The following is a 15,190-nucleotide window of genomic DNA, read 5'->3' as shown; positions in this document are numbered from 1 at the left end:
CATGTTTGAATTAAATGAAAAATCGCCCCTCAATAGTTCTGGTTACTGCTGTATTCACCATTGACCACGCACAAGTGTGTGCTTGTCATAATTGTCATGGAACTAGTTCTGCTTTCGTAATTCAAGCAAGGTGAACTAACGTCCACAATTATGCAGTATAAAGTATCATTTACATCGCATTTATACTCGCATTAGGACTGATTCCCTCCGTATTCATTGTGAACGAGTTTTAAAAAATCAGTGGATTAAACCGTGGATTAATTTCCTGCTGGTGGCAACCCCGTCAACATCTTCTACTCTTCCGGTCATTACGGTTGACTTCATTTTAAACAATAGCTTTGTAAATTCTTAAAATTCCTTCCCACAGTGATGTTTTTAATACTGCAATTAGTGGAGAATGTTACAGTAATCGTCGACGATAGCAATATGTCAACCGCAAACTGTACTCCTCAAACCGAACATTTAAACGAGACTTTATTTCTGCATCTGGGTTTTTTCAAGCATCAAAATTGTATATAATTAGGTTTTTGAGGAAAATTACCACAACAAAGCTGGATTCGCAGGTGTGGCAAATTCAAAATGCACTTCTTGCATTTCTTTTTTAGCTAAATATAATGGTGGTAACAATGCGCAGTGTACAGCAGCGAACATAAATAATAACACGACTTCGAAACGGGTAAGGAAAAAATAAAACAAAGGGAAATAAAAGTAAAACAATCAAACCAGTTCATAAAACGCTACTTTTCGATAAATTTAGGTATGTAATTTCAAGAACAAATATTATTTATTTTATATAACATTAAGTAATCATGTTAATGCATCCTGTCAAAAGTTTTTGGCGCAATTAGGTTTAAGCTTTGTCTTTCCCCAAAACAATTTTATTGTTATATCGAAACGGCAATTTTTCATGGTAGATGTAGATAATGATTGTGGTTTGTTAGTTGCCGAATTTTAATTACCCCTTGTTTCTCAAGAAAGTGAAAAGTGAAACATTTTTTAATTTATTCATGGCAAACACGCAAATTGTGAATTTTCAAATTAAATTTTCAGGTCTGATGATGATATATTATCTTTTAATAAACAGTTAAAGACTCCACTCTATAATTTTGAAATGAAAAGTATACTTTTTCGGATGATTTATCTACTGGTATTGTTTCCAAACGATCGAAGAAATTTATTGCTTAAACATAAGTGAAGCACCACCAATGGTGTAATTCATGAAGATTTTCTGCACTCGTTTAATATAATTATGTAAAATCAAATATTAGGTGTTGATTTAAATTTCTCCTCAAAGTTGGCGTTGAAGAATCGATTGTTAATGCACCACGGATTACGGATCACGGATCAGCTGCTACTTTTCAACGTCAAGTTTTCGAAGAAATTTAAATGGACACTCGATAGAATACAAACATTATAGGTAGGTGGTTTATTTTTAGTCACCCTAAGACATTAATACATTTTGTGAAACGGTGCTTTGATATTTTTTTATACTCACAAAAATTATTTTGTTTTGTTCTCTAGAATGACTTCATTTCCCTCCGACATTACTGTTTCATCCCGTTTTTTTTTTATTATTGTCCTCGGATGACTCATTAGCTACATACATTCAAAGATTCAATGAAGATGTTGCTGAAGAACTCAAAAAAAAAACATCCTTCACCATCTCGCGAACTTTTTTCTCAAACGCTCTTAAACCAGGAGACTTTTCTTTAATTGTCAATTCCTTTCCCACCGGTTCTTCACCAGATTTAAATGGTATGAGACCACAATACTCGAAAGGTCGAAAGATATTATATCACGGTCAGCGGGTGAAGCAGGTCAGCAGGCGCTAAGAGCTCTAACAAAACTGTGCAATTTTTATTGACTAGCCAACTTCCTTCAGAAATTTGTCATTTATTATATGGTGCGTCTTTATGTGTCCTTCATAAGAAAGATGGAGGAATTAGACCGATCGCTATCGGAAACTGTTTACGAACATTGACTTCTAAGCTAGCCTGTTTTCAAAGTCGTAATATTGTAAATTCCTAAACTAGGATACGAAACAGCAATTTATACCACACGAACCTTTGTAAATAACGACCAAAACCGTGACAAAATTCTTCTTAAATTAGATTTCAAAAACGCATTTAACTCAGTCGAACGAGATTGTATTCTAAAAGAAGTCCAATGTCATACCCCACTTCTTTACCCTTATCTTTATCAATGCTATAGGAATCCTTCAACTTTATTTTTCGGTGATCATTTAACCAATCTTAACCAATTATTTTATCTTTGGATTCTCAACTGAATATTTGGTATTTAGATGATGGAATCTTAGCTGATTACCCAGAAGTAGTTTTGTCCGACTTTTCAGAAAGTTATACATTTATCCAGAAAAATTGGTTTTGAATTAAACTTTAACAAATGCGAGATGTTTTGCTGTTCTAGAGACACAGATTTAAAAGTCATAAAGGGATTTCAAAATTTAGCACCAGGTATTAAAATTTGTGACCGAGGAAGTTTATCTCTTTTAGGCTCTCCAATTTTTGACCAAGGCTTCAAACACACTATTGAAAAAACTATCATTACAGTTGAAAATCTTTCACACAAAGCTGAACTTCTTAGCAGACACGTGGCTTATACTTTAATCAAGAACTGTCTTTTCATACCAAAATTCTTCTTTAAAGTATTCTTTAGAAAAAATACTTAATTTACGTTTAACTGATTTATAATGGTGTCAGTCCACTTTACCGATTAGATTTGGTGGAATGGGAATTCGCCGCATTTCCGATATTTGCCTCCCTGTTTTCCTATCGTCAATTCAGGGTGTTAAAAAGCTTGTTTCTCTATTACTAAATTCAAAGGCTAATGAGCTTATTATTCATCATTATGATGAAGCTTCAGCAGTCTGGGATGTAGAAAATGAGAACGAAAGACCAACAATTCCATAATTTCAGAAGAATTGGGATAATATCAATATCAAATGAATAATTGCCAATGACTTAATCTTTAATTCACCTAGAGTCCTAGAGACTTGGCTCGTTTTAAGGCTTTGCAATGCAGAGAATCAGGATCTTGGTAGATGCAATACCTTCTACTATTTTTTGGTACTCTTTTGGATAATACTTCCTTCCAAGTTTGTATTGGTTTAAGATTGGATTGTAATCTTTGTACATCTCATATTTGCAAATGCAATGCGAAACTTGACGAAATCCACGGTTCCAAAAGCAGTGGTAGATTTTTCAGACGCCCTAAAATTAATTCTATTATAAACCGGTCTTTGACTTCTTTTCATGTTAATTCAACTTTAGAACCAAACGGACTGTCTCGGGATGATGCAAAAAGGCCAGACGGGATGACTTTAGTACCATGGATTAAAGGTCGACCTTTAGTTTGGGACGTTACTGTTGTAGATATACTTGCAGACAGTTACGTTTAGAAAACATCTGAAGTTTCAGGTTTTGCCGTTGAAATGGCTTGCAAACGCAAACATAGCAAAAAAATATAATTCAATTATTTCGTTAAATTACATATTTAAAGGTTTAGCCTTTGAAACTTTAGGCCCTTGGTGCAAAGAAGCCATCGATTTGATTAATGTCATTGGAACCCGTCTTATTGCAAAATCAGGCGATTCAAAATCAAAGAAATTCCTTTTCGAGAGGATTTCCCTTGACATTCAACGTGGAAACGCTGTAACCATTCGGGACACTTTTTCAGATTCCAGACCAGATTCCAGACCAAAATAAAATAGGGCAACGTGTTACTTTAGACAGTTTACAAAAAGTTAGGTTGTGTTTTTTTACTTGTCACTGTCACTATGTTCAATTAAATGATTGTGAGTTTTTGAAAACTGTCGGTAACGTAAACTTGTTCATTTGTATTTGGTTCTTAAAGTACATGGATTTGCGATTGTAAATTAAAACGTTTTATTCTCAAATTTATACCCATGAATAAACTAAAATAAATGCCAACTGATTTTTTTTTACTTTTTGACACTTTTGTTTCCTAAGAGATGGATTTCGCAAAATTATCGAATTACACAATAGAAATTTACTTTGTCCCATTTTATTTTGGTAACAATATGTGTGGAGCGCATGTGTACATAAGCTGTCAACAAACAGTTTCCTAACCTTACTTTCTGGTATTCGGGTCTTCTAGTTGTCTAGTTGCCGTTTATGTAATACATAGACATTTTTAGAATAAACAATAGAATAAATTAACGCCCTCGTAGTATTTTTTTTTTGGAAATTAACATATTTTCAATAATAACACCTTAGTTAAATATTATTATCTTCTCCATTATTTCTCTCGTTTTTCCAATTTGATTTGACAGTACAGCTCAATCATCAACATTTTTAATAATTACAAAGCTGACTCGATTACAAATTTTCTTGCCACAGAAATTTAAATTGAAGCATTTGTGCAATCTAAATAATCTAATAAGGAACAAATCTTATAAGTATAATAGAGACTAATTGACACTACCTCCTGATTTAGACTAGATAGAAAACATGTAGGATAGCCAGAATAACAACAATTTACATCAACTCCCTAAAGAACTGAGAATGTTTAGAAAACGATTGTAAATCTTTACTTTATGTCTTTATGAAGAATTTGTAACGTCAGTGAAGTTTTTTTTTTTTACTTTAAGATAAATAAACTAGTCTATAGTAAGGACAACGTAACATTTTATCGACTCCGCCCATTACATTTTTTTAGTTACCAATCAAATAGGTTGTTAAGACGATCTGATTTACACAGAAAAAAATTCTGACATTCGAATTGTCTTTGACATTTTATTTTTTAGAAACGAAAACAATAATTGTGGACTTGAGAGCAAAATTGTGATGAAAAAATATACAGATTGATTCTTTGATTCTTATTGGTCAATTTATGTGAGCGGTGCAGATAAAAAGTTATAACGACAATACTATAGTACGTCTAGTATCTATTGCATTGACATTCTAGAACTAAATTACATTAAAATCAAATATGTAATGAATTATACATTTTATTTCAAATTGATTACTTCAATCCAAAAAAATAAATACCAACATTTTAATTGATGGTAATGAAAATGTGTTTTCATGTTCATTTCCTGGGATATATAACCGGGAAATTGGTATAACTAAATATATAAACTTCGCCGGTTATACCTAACTTAACTTCTGTCAAAGATAACCTCAAAATTTACAATTAATGTTTTTTAAGACTTTGCCCGAATGAACATGAAAAACGTTATTCAATATTCGTGCGCTGTCACTTTTCAGGTATTCGGCCTGTTTTGCATCACTCGGCTGACGCCTCGAGCTTCAAATTTCGGCCTCATACCTGAAAAGTAATGTGACAGCGCTACTCATGTGAAAATAACTATTTTAGCTACTACGTTTTACTATTACTATAATTTATACTTGTAACTCCTATCTTATTATCACTTTGATAAATTAGGCCAATTATAAAGCGGGTTTGCAAGACACTTGTAATAAATATCAATCAAGCAACAAAACACTGTCTAATTAAAATTGATAGAACCTTGAAAACGCTCATTCACAAGTGATTCGAATCCAGCGACCGATAGTTTGTTCTAATGTAATAATTTCCTTCATTAAAACCGTATCGTATAAATCATAAAATTAAATTAAATTGTAGTAATAATCGCCTTTGTGTTTGGTTTGTTTTCAATGCAACTGTGAACGCTTTACTGTTGCAACTGCAATTAAAACAATTTTCTGTTCGAAAATAGCCTTGAATACAATATTTTTAATGAATTCACATAAATATTTTTACGGCGCATAGTTATCTCCTCTTGTTGTTCCTATCACACTCATCTATTATGCTAATGCGAATCCAGACTCGAGCGGATACTCTTTATTGTCATTAAGCTTATTAATAACAATAACAGTTAAATTAACTTGATTAAGTCATTGAAACGTTGCGACGAAAAATCACCTTAACCCGCTTTTTTATTAACAACTAATTTTCAATTCGACATGTTCAACAGTCGTGTAGTCGGCTAACTTCCTCTAGAACCGGTTGGTGTAAGTAACCCTGATTTTTTACAAAGAAAATTCCCCCGAACAATTTTCTGTTTATTTATCGGACGTTGTTAAATCCGAGGCGAAAAAGCGACTCGTTTGTATTTTTTCCTTAACGAAAACGTTTAAGAATAACCAAACGGTTTTCTTCGCCGCACAAAAAACAATCCAAGACTAAATCAAACAACACCGTGAAATGGGCTTGAAATCACGACGAAGAAGGTGCATCGCGACACGTTTCCATCGTTTGATTTAGTAGATTCCCACAGTGAGATAAGTCGAAACGACATAAAAGCTTCCAATTCAGATTCAGACACATCCGTTACCGCGAAGTTGAAAACAATTACTTTTTCGCGTTGCTTTTCCATTGTGGAGGTCGAGTTTCTTGCGAAAACGTCGGAACGCTGCGATTATTCAAATTTGAGGAAAGCTGCCGGACTGCGGAGTTTGAGGAGAGAAGCACAATGCACGAGTCACAGTTTTGCCAACGTTAATAACTCCGGAAGCCGGACCAGTTGACAAAGGTCGTTGGCGCAATAATAGCGATGGGAATCGACACCGGAAAGGAGTTTCCCAAACCGGAACGTGGAGCAATCTTTTGCATATTGATGCTTAATTGATATTATAGACCCGAAACTCTACATTAGTAGGGCCTTAAGCGGATACTTGTTTACATTAGCCATATTTGAAACTTGTAGGTACATTGTTAGTGGTGAAATGTTCCCGGAATAAGAATCGATTGGAAGTTTCGTTTTGTCTTGTTTACTTTACAGGTTGTTCACTTGTAAACCTGTAAAACCGCTTCCGGACGTCGAAACGTCTCTAGTCCACTTTTCAATCGGACGTCTCGACGTTTCCAGAAATAGTTTTATTGCACACAAGTGCAGCTCCGCGAATGCGGTTGAATCGATCGCTTTGACGATCGGTCCACATTGGTTAATTCAATTTGGGATCAGCCACACGACCGCACCGAAGAGAGGTCGCACGTGCCAAGGTCTTAAAAAGAATGACTAACGGACACGTCAAAAAAGTCGGTGAGTATGAAGAATTAAAAGTGAAAACTTGGCGAGAAATTCAAAATTAAACAATACCGGAGATGATAACTGCGTGATAACTTCTGTTCTTTTCTTAAAAGCGGAAGTGTGTTCAAGTTTTACGCGAGATAAGAATGGAAATGAGCAATTGCCGACGAAATGGCAAAAAGACAAATTCTAAAGCTGAAGTGGGGAAGTAATTGATAATGCGTGGAAGGCTGTTCCGTAATTATTTTTCATTATTTAGTGTCATTAATAAGTACGTAAAAAGGGTTGTACTGCAGATAGAGTAGTTCCCAACTCCCCACAAAAAAAGCGGAAGTTGTGGGAGTTATTATTACAGACATTACCATTATCGACAGTTTGACACGCAGGAGGGATATTTTCTGAAAAAAAAAATTAAACTCACAAAAATGTATAAGCTATAATTGATTTCATATAAATGTTCATCAAGTGAGCTGTGCATTTGTAAAAGCACCTTTAATTTAGTTACATTACAAAAGTCACATTTATGAAGGTCATGCCCAATAAATCTTTACTTGGTAAAAATACAAAGACAAAAACAAATAAGAATTACTTTAATTTAATCAATAAAAAGACGTAACATTGCTTTTGAAATCAGCAATGTTAAAATGGACAAAAACTGAAAAATTAGTCAAATCGGGTTCGCGCAGAGCAAGCAACTTTGAAAGTCAAAGTCACTAGCTTTAGCTTTACTACCAACAGAAAATCAGATTTTCATGGCTTGCTTAGATGCACATTTATATGAAATTGAGTATATATGAAGACGAAAATGATTATTTAATACATTTGTTGTAATACCTTTGTTCTTCTTCTTAAAAAAAAATTACTCCAATCAGATCGCTGTCAAATTTAAATTTCAATCAATCAATGACAATATATTAACGCACTAGTGTAATCATAAGTCCATTAATTTCCAATAATTTTGGAAAACCATTTAATATTTACATATTTTATTTTTATTCCTTATAAAACATTTCAGTATTGTTTGTACATACAATATGATTTTGTTTTAATTTTTGATTTATAAATCTCTGCCTCTCTATCTCCGTTATTATTATCCCTAAAAAACGTATCACCCTATTTTATTTGGTGACCAAATCTGTCTAACAGAATAGGTGTGGTAATTACTCATTACCACACTTTCATCGCATGTGCAGCATGTTACCCCTACTGATTCATATTGCTAAAGCAGCAATTTCAAGAATTTTATTCACCACTTAAACATTATTAATTCATAGAAAGTGAGCGATTGCTTACCACAATTTCTCCAAATTGTTCAATTACTCTCAATTAAAAATTCTTCAAGTCAAGTCTCTAAAGTTAATTCCGAGAAGTTCACAAACGTCCTGCATAATGGCATAATCAACGTTAAAAATGAGTAAAGGACGGTAAAAGCGAGCTTTATAAAACATCTGGAAATTAAAAGCAAAGAAAACTGGTTATAACATATAAGACGGGGTTATTAAATCTTAATGAATAAAACATTATACGATAAGATCTCGTTCTTCGACGAAATAAAAAAAGCGACATTTTTGAATATTGTACGTTGATTTTTTCAATAGTTTGCAAAAAGGAAGCTTGCTCTTTATACTTGCTCAGACTGAATTTCTAGTTTTAACGATTTTTGAAAAGAGATCAGTATTTGAATTTATTCTTTTTGTACAGAATGCAGCGTTATAATAATTCATCCGATCAAAAACTAGTTCCAGTACGTGATCAGTTAACGAAAATCGGTGTAACATGTACACTTCCCTTCATGTGTATAATTTATGAAGAAATACTGTAACGAGCAATCAAAAATAAAACGACTCGAGTAGCGCTTACTGCTACATTACATTTCGAAAATAAAGTTTCTCTTCTCTTGCGCCTCTTACATTTCTTCTTTATTCACCTTGTCATAAAGAGATATGTGCAGTGGAACAAAATTATATACGAATGAGGATATCGAGAGAAGAATAAATGAAAACATTTTCTTTAATTATTATTTTTATGTTCAGGTGGACGTATATGGCGTCGACCCACACGCGTTATGCCAGCTGTAATTTTTTAGATTTAGGAATACATTTCTCGTCGCTAAATATGGCTATCCTCCACTCTGGAGTGGAGCCGGGATGATTACCTTCATCTGGTGATGATTATGCAAAGATTGGCGTCACTTTTTCGATTGTTAATTATATTAAATGTGTATAATTTAGCTCAGTTTGTACAGCAGAGTCTGTCCACATGTAATTTTTTCCATATTGTTGAAAGGCAATTCCCCGCCATTGCATCCGGTGTTAGGTTGGAGGTTTTCACTCCACCTGACTTATAATTCACCTGCTCTTACTAAACAGTCACGCTTTGCTGTTCGCAACCGCTGTCACTATACCAGCGCAAGAATCTGGCTGTTGGTACAAATAAGTTTTGTTTGGATTTCCGCGATAACGCTTCCGGTGGACGTTACCAAGGACTTTTTTTCACAGTTTTGTGCGATTTTGATTGATAAAAAAATTATTTTACCAATCACGGACCATGCCAGTGGGACTTGTGTACGACTTCGCTGGGTGAGACTTTTTGCACATTCGAATTGTAAAATTGTTTCTAAACTTTGTATCGCATAATGACATCATTTTCTGCAAGAATTGTTAAATTATTCAAAACGTGTTAGATGACTCACTCGCAGAGCAAAAAATTCGGGACACTGATCGTTTTATTCATTCAAATAAATAATATTCGAGGAGAGATTAATTGTTTATAATTGATTTTAACTAGAGCTGATTTATTGCTATTATTTTAATTAGTTTTTCTAATTGTGCCTTGCGTAATTGAGCTAATGGTGATGTCTTGTAATTTTTCAAGATTGAGTGCAATGTGTGAAATTACCGTAATTAATAATGAAGCAATAGTTCATTCAATTCGTGCAGACAAGTGTTGGAACTTAGAGCCATAATTCATCGTACTCTAGTATTATGGTATTACTTTCCGCAAGGTAATGCATGTTGAGAAAGGCAAATATTTTTTCAAAGTACCGGAACAAATTATAAAATCTTAAAATTTAGGATTATGGTGCAATATTGCATCCAAAACTAAATTTAAAGTTTTGCCTGCGTTTAGCAATTGAATTTTGATTTACAGTACCTATCTATTAATTTATTTATTGATTACATAAAATGATGTATAAAAAACAAATATGCAGCAGTAATTAAATAAAAAATACACTTTTCTGTTGCTGTTCTTAACAAAGAATTAAATTGGGCATATACAAAGTTTACAATTCTTAAAGAACGAATCAATAAGTATGTATTATAATATTGAATAAATAATTATTCATTATACAGGGTGTAACATAAATAGGTGCATTAATTTTAACTGGTAATAGAACTCGTCGAAAGGAACCACTTTTCTATTTACCATTTTGCCGAAAAACGATGTTTAATTCAAAAAAAAAATTGGAGAGATTTTTCACTAAAATAGCCCTACGCCACTAAGTACCGCAATGGCTAATTGAGATCAGCACCAATATGAAAAAAACGTCAATTTTCATCCAGAAAACGTGTTTTAACGCCGAAATCGAAATTCAAACAAATCTACCCGTATAGCAAAAAATCCACTTCGTAAGAATCTGGTTGTTTCACGTTTTTAGGTAGTTTAGTTTTGGAGATATGAACGGTTTTAGAAAAATCTTTTCTACTTTTTTAACGTTTTTCGTCAAAATGGCAGAGAGAAAAGTTGTTCCTTTTGATGAGTTCTATTACCAGTTAAAATTAATGCTCTTATTTCTGTTACACCCTGTATTATGTAAAGTAATACAAATGTATTTTTATCTCGTTCATGATAAATTTCACTGCCATAATTCCTATAATTTTCCAATTAAGAATATAACAGATATTTTAATGTTATCGTTGTGTTGTATTTCTTAGACAGAGATAAAAGTGTCTTGTCTATACCATATCACATGAGTATTCTTACCACATAATTATGTATTTACAAAATGAATTGTTTAATTTATGTACCTAAGCCAAATTTGTATGTATTTATTGACAGTGAAGTAAATTTTTGCGTTTTATAATACATAATTACAAATTTTCAGTTGCACAAAAAATGTTGTGTACACCTTGGGCGCGAAATCCTTTATAAACCTCGAGATTGTTTTGCCTCGGCCACAAGCAGCCTCGGCGACAATTTTTCTCTGGGTACGTTAAAGAATGATTTCGCGGCCTTGATATACAAATGTACAAATAACTATTATGTTGCTTATTTAATTTTAATATTCACCTTTCATTTTGGAAATCAAATAAAAATCCAAAATGCGAAAAATAGAAAAATTTAAAGGAGAGTATTTTAGTTTTTAATTTGCGCTATTAACATTTTTATTAATTGTAATAATGCACTTAAAAACTACTTATTTATTACTCTGTTAAAAAAAATAAGATTTTAATTACCAACCTATACTATAATTACAGGCTTATAATAGATTTCAAAATTAATTGAATACATATTTCTCCATCTAGGATAATTATGTACATGCATTTCTAACAAGACAACGCAATAGTCTTTTTTGCCACTTATATCTTTATCTGCATTATTTTATTACAACAGACAATAAAGTGGATACATTACGACGCATAAAATCTACAAAATGCCAATAACATACACCAATAATCTTCTCCCGATAATTATTCTTCTTTGCTTTACAGAATACACGATCATCAACCACGTGATGATGAAAAGTTCATAAAAATTTTATAGCGAAATGCCCTAAGGGATAGAAAGCAATTTCCGCCATGACTATATAGAAATGAAACAGGAAAAATTCGACATTAAAACTGCAACGTTTTGTTCTGTAAAATGCCAACCTAAAATCAATGCCAAATCCCATTGTGGCATTGTTAAAATCAGTTCCTCAGATGCTTGCAGACGATACAGCACGCACAATACCGTCGCCACAACGAATAATTTTATGCCCATTGAATAATAAGATTCAATTGAAAGCATCCGTCCATTTTGTTTTTGCTCTACTGACTATTTAATTCATTTACTACCGCTAATTACGACCATCTCGAATTGTGATTACATTAATTCGATTTAACGCAAAAAAAATCTAATTAAAGCTTCACCGTTAGCGAAGAAATGTTGAATAACAACGAATCTAAAAAACAATTTTACGGAAGTTTGTGGCGCTGCGAAAGATGCATCAAATCCAATTGTTCGGCAAGGACCTTGGTATTTGATAAGTCAACCAGAAGGTTCACTCACCCAACCCGTGACATCCATGTTATTGCAAATATTAACAACACGCATTGTAATTATTCTTTTCGTGTAATTACGAGGTGATACAGTGAAGCGTAAAAACGGGAACAGTGTTTGCTTTCTACCGTAATCTGCGTCTTTTGTGTCAATCGGTATTGGAAATTATGGGTGCGTGCTGTGATGGACTTATTTTTCGAAACGCACCAACAAAGACTGCAGACATATGGCATGCGATATTCTTACCTTTCGACATTCATAAATAATAATATGCAAATTTGCTCTGCGGCCGATGATAATAACATATTTTTCGTTGCAGTGAAGGCTTATTCACTGGACCGGAGAGCAGTGTCCCGATTGATTACGCTAAGGTAAGTCACTAGTTAGGCTCATAAATACTAAGTACTTATCTGAACAAAGAAAAATCGAAATACGTGTGTGATAGTGACAAATGCGACGTATCCTTAAAAGATCTAAAGCTATTTTAAACGCGTTACGGTTAAACGTGATGTGACAAAAGAGACTTCAACGGATGATCAAGCGACAAACCGGAGCTTTAATAAATTTCAGAGATATTTCAAGTAGTCGCTTTAAATCATTGCCTCTCAATCTCTCATGACGAGGGATTATAAATAATCTTGTCAGGGAGATCCACTGCTTGGATATGGTAATGATTTTTAGTCGCGCGCATTTTACAGACCACGAACGAGATAAAAAATACTTTATTGCATTCATAAAACAAAATATTTAGTAATAGAGTGACTCGGTGTGGTGAAAATATTAAAAAATATATCCTGTCACATGTTCATTATCTCAGTTGTGGTAATAAAGTGTCCCTTCTCAAATTGTACAAAACGTGGTCCTGTAATAAATTAATTTTGCTTAATGGCACTTGTCCACGAGCGAATGTTGTATTTCATTTGTTAAAAGCAGCTGGTGCTCGTTACCCCTATTGAAGTTACTGTTTATTGCCACTGCATCCCCATCTGGTCCCCATCCGACGCTCTTAAGTATGAAACAATAAAACTCGAGGATGGCGAAACCCGTCGAGCTTCGATTTTCCTGAGCGGAAGGACAATGAAGCCAAGAAAAAGAAAAAGAACACATTTTGAACACGTGCACTAATTTCCGCCCAGACATTTGACCCTACTTAAACTTAAGACATCGATAAGTCCCAGGTGTACAGTAGATAACAAAGTTAACGTCCTGTCGCACGATATGTTCGAATCTTTAACAGACATATTCAATTATGATTGGTGATTAAATTACAAGTCGTCGGTTATGGGGTTATCGGAGCGGACATTAATTTTGGCGCTCGTTGTACGAAATTGTCGGTTCTCATGTAGCGAAGATTTATGGCAGTTGTAATGGCCGGTTTAAACGAAAACTATAAGACGGTAACATTGTAAAGCCAGCATGGGCGAATGACATGGTCACATAATTATAATAAAACTACAAGGAGTGGACGAGACGAGACCGTCTCTGCATAGGAATGTGTAATTCACCGGAAGTTGGGTACATGGCCGTGTTCACACGATGCGTTTTTCCACCGATGAAGAATTTCTTATTGCAATCGAATAAAAGCAAAAAGCGGTGTCGATGCGGGGTCGTTCGAGGTGAAACTGTCGGAGGTAGGTAGGAATGTTCGAGGGTGTTGTTGCATCCCCCGTCTTCCGGCGTGTGCACATCTGCTACCGAGAATTGACAGTCCAGATGGTTCAAATTTTCTAAGGATGGCCTTCAGATCCTGTTACTTGGGGTTATGAGGGTCGTCTGAGTCCATTAAAAATTATAAAGTAATTAAAATTTGACGCTTTGAGGGAAGGGTAGGTTTGTTGCGTGAGTGAGGATGTTACCCAGAGAGCTCATAAATGTAAATTTTTATATAAGCAGAGATGAGCGAGGGTTGGATGGTTTAGGTAGGACATGAAATTTATCTGAAGCTGAAAGACAAAGTATGTACAACGTTGCTCCACAAAAATTAAACGAAGTAATAATGGATATCATTCATAAAATGCAAACAAAGATTTTTAATTCTACAGGGTGACTTTGAAAGTTGTGCAGATATTTTAACCAGTGGTAGAACTCTACAATAGCTAGCGATTGAGCCAACAATGCCTTATAAAATTTTTGGAGAAAAAGGGGCTAAAAGTTTTTCAAAAAAAGTTTGAGAGCCACTGAATTTTATGAAAAAAAAAACTCAATTTAATTCATTTAATTCAAAATTAAGTCATTTTGACAAGAACCTCAATTTAAATTACAAATAGCTTTCACCAACCTGGAGAAAACCGATATGGTTTTATCTATGGCGAAGCCCGTGGACATTTAGAGCTAGCACGTCAAATCTACGGTGAAAGGTTTCTTCAAAAGATACTTCCCAAAGCACGAACCATTCTAAACATTGTGCAGCATCTTCGCGATTTCGGGCGTTTCGAATGAATAAGCGCGATCTTGGCCGCCAACGAGAAGATCGCATTTTAGTTGCAGAAGAAGAAATTCTTCACAGAATTGAAAACCGGCCACGAACAAGTACTCGGCGTCTTGTCGCTCAGGAAATTCGTCAAAACAGAGGCATTCTGAATCGAGTTCGGGTTTCTACTTTCTTGGAAGCGTCAGGCTAAAGCTTGCATTGCAAACGATGGCAGGCATTTTGAGCAACTTCTTTGATGTTACATTTTATGCTTCTACTCACAATTACAATCTTTTGCTTTGTTGTTTTTTGAATAAGTTGTAGGGACTAATATCTGTTCACGTTGGAATGAACATCAGTGGTGCAAATGACCTGACCTGTTACTATGACAACTCATATGAAAGTTAATGCCAAATGTGTGCGACTTGCACCACTGATGTTCAATCCAACGTGAACAGGATATAGTTTATCATCACTTTAAA

General features: G+C 34.2%; 1 protein-coding gene across 3 annotated transcripts in view; it reads left to right on the top strand.

Annotated features, from left to right (window-relative positions):
* Traf4 (TNF receptor associated factor 4) overlaps positions 1-15,190 on the top strand; it is a 53,548-nt gene that overhangs the window by 13,538 nt on the left and 24,820 nt on the right. Inside the window, exons 1-2 of one of the 3 annotated variants that reach the window (XM_069041413.1) lie at positions 9,416-9,615; positions 12,618-12,669. In XM_069041413.1, coding sequence (XP_068897514.1) covers positions 9,584-9,615; positions 12,618-12,669 — 84 coding nt within the window. In that variant the 5' untranslated portion in view covers positions 9,416-9,583. Of the gene's footprint in view, positions 1-9,415; positions 9,616-12,394; positions 12,528-12,617; positions 12,670-15,190 lie in introns of those variants that run through there. The other 2 variants (XM_069041412.1, XM_069041414.1) reach the window with 2 other exon arrangements.

Source organism: Tenebrio molitor, chromosome 3, assembly GCF_963966145.1.
Source record: "Tenebrio molitor chromosome 3, icTenMoli1.1, whole genome shotgun sequence".
Classification (NCBI taxonomy): Eukaryota; Metazoa; Arthropoda; class Insecta; order Coleoptera; family Tenebrionidae; genus Tenebrio; species Tenebrio molitor.
The sequence above is the reverse complement of the archived record's forward strand: the minus strand, read 5'-3'. Positions and strand labels throughout refer to the sequence as shown.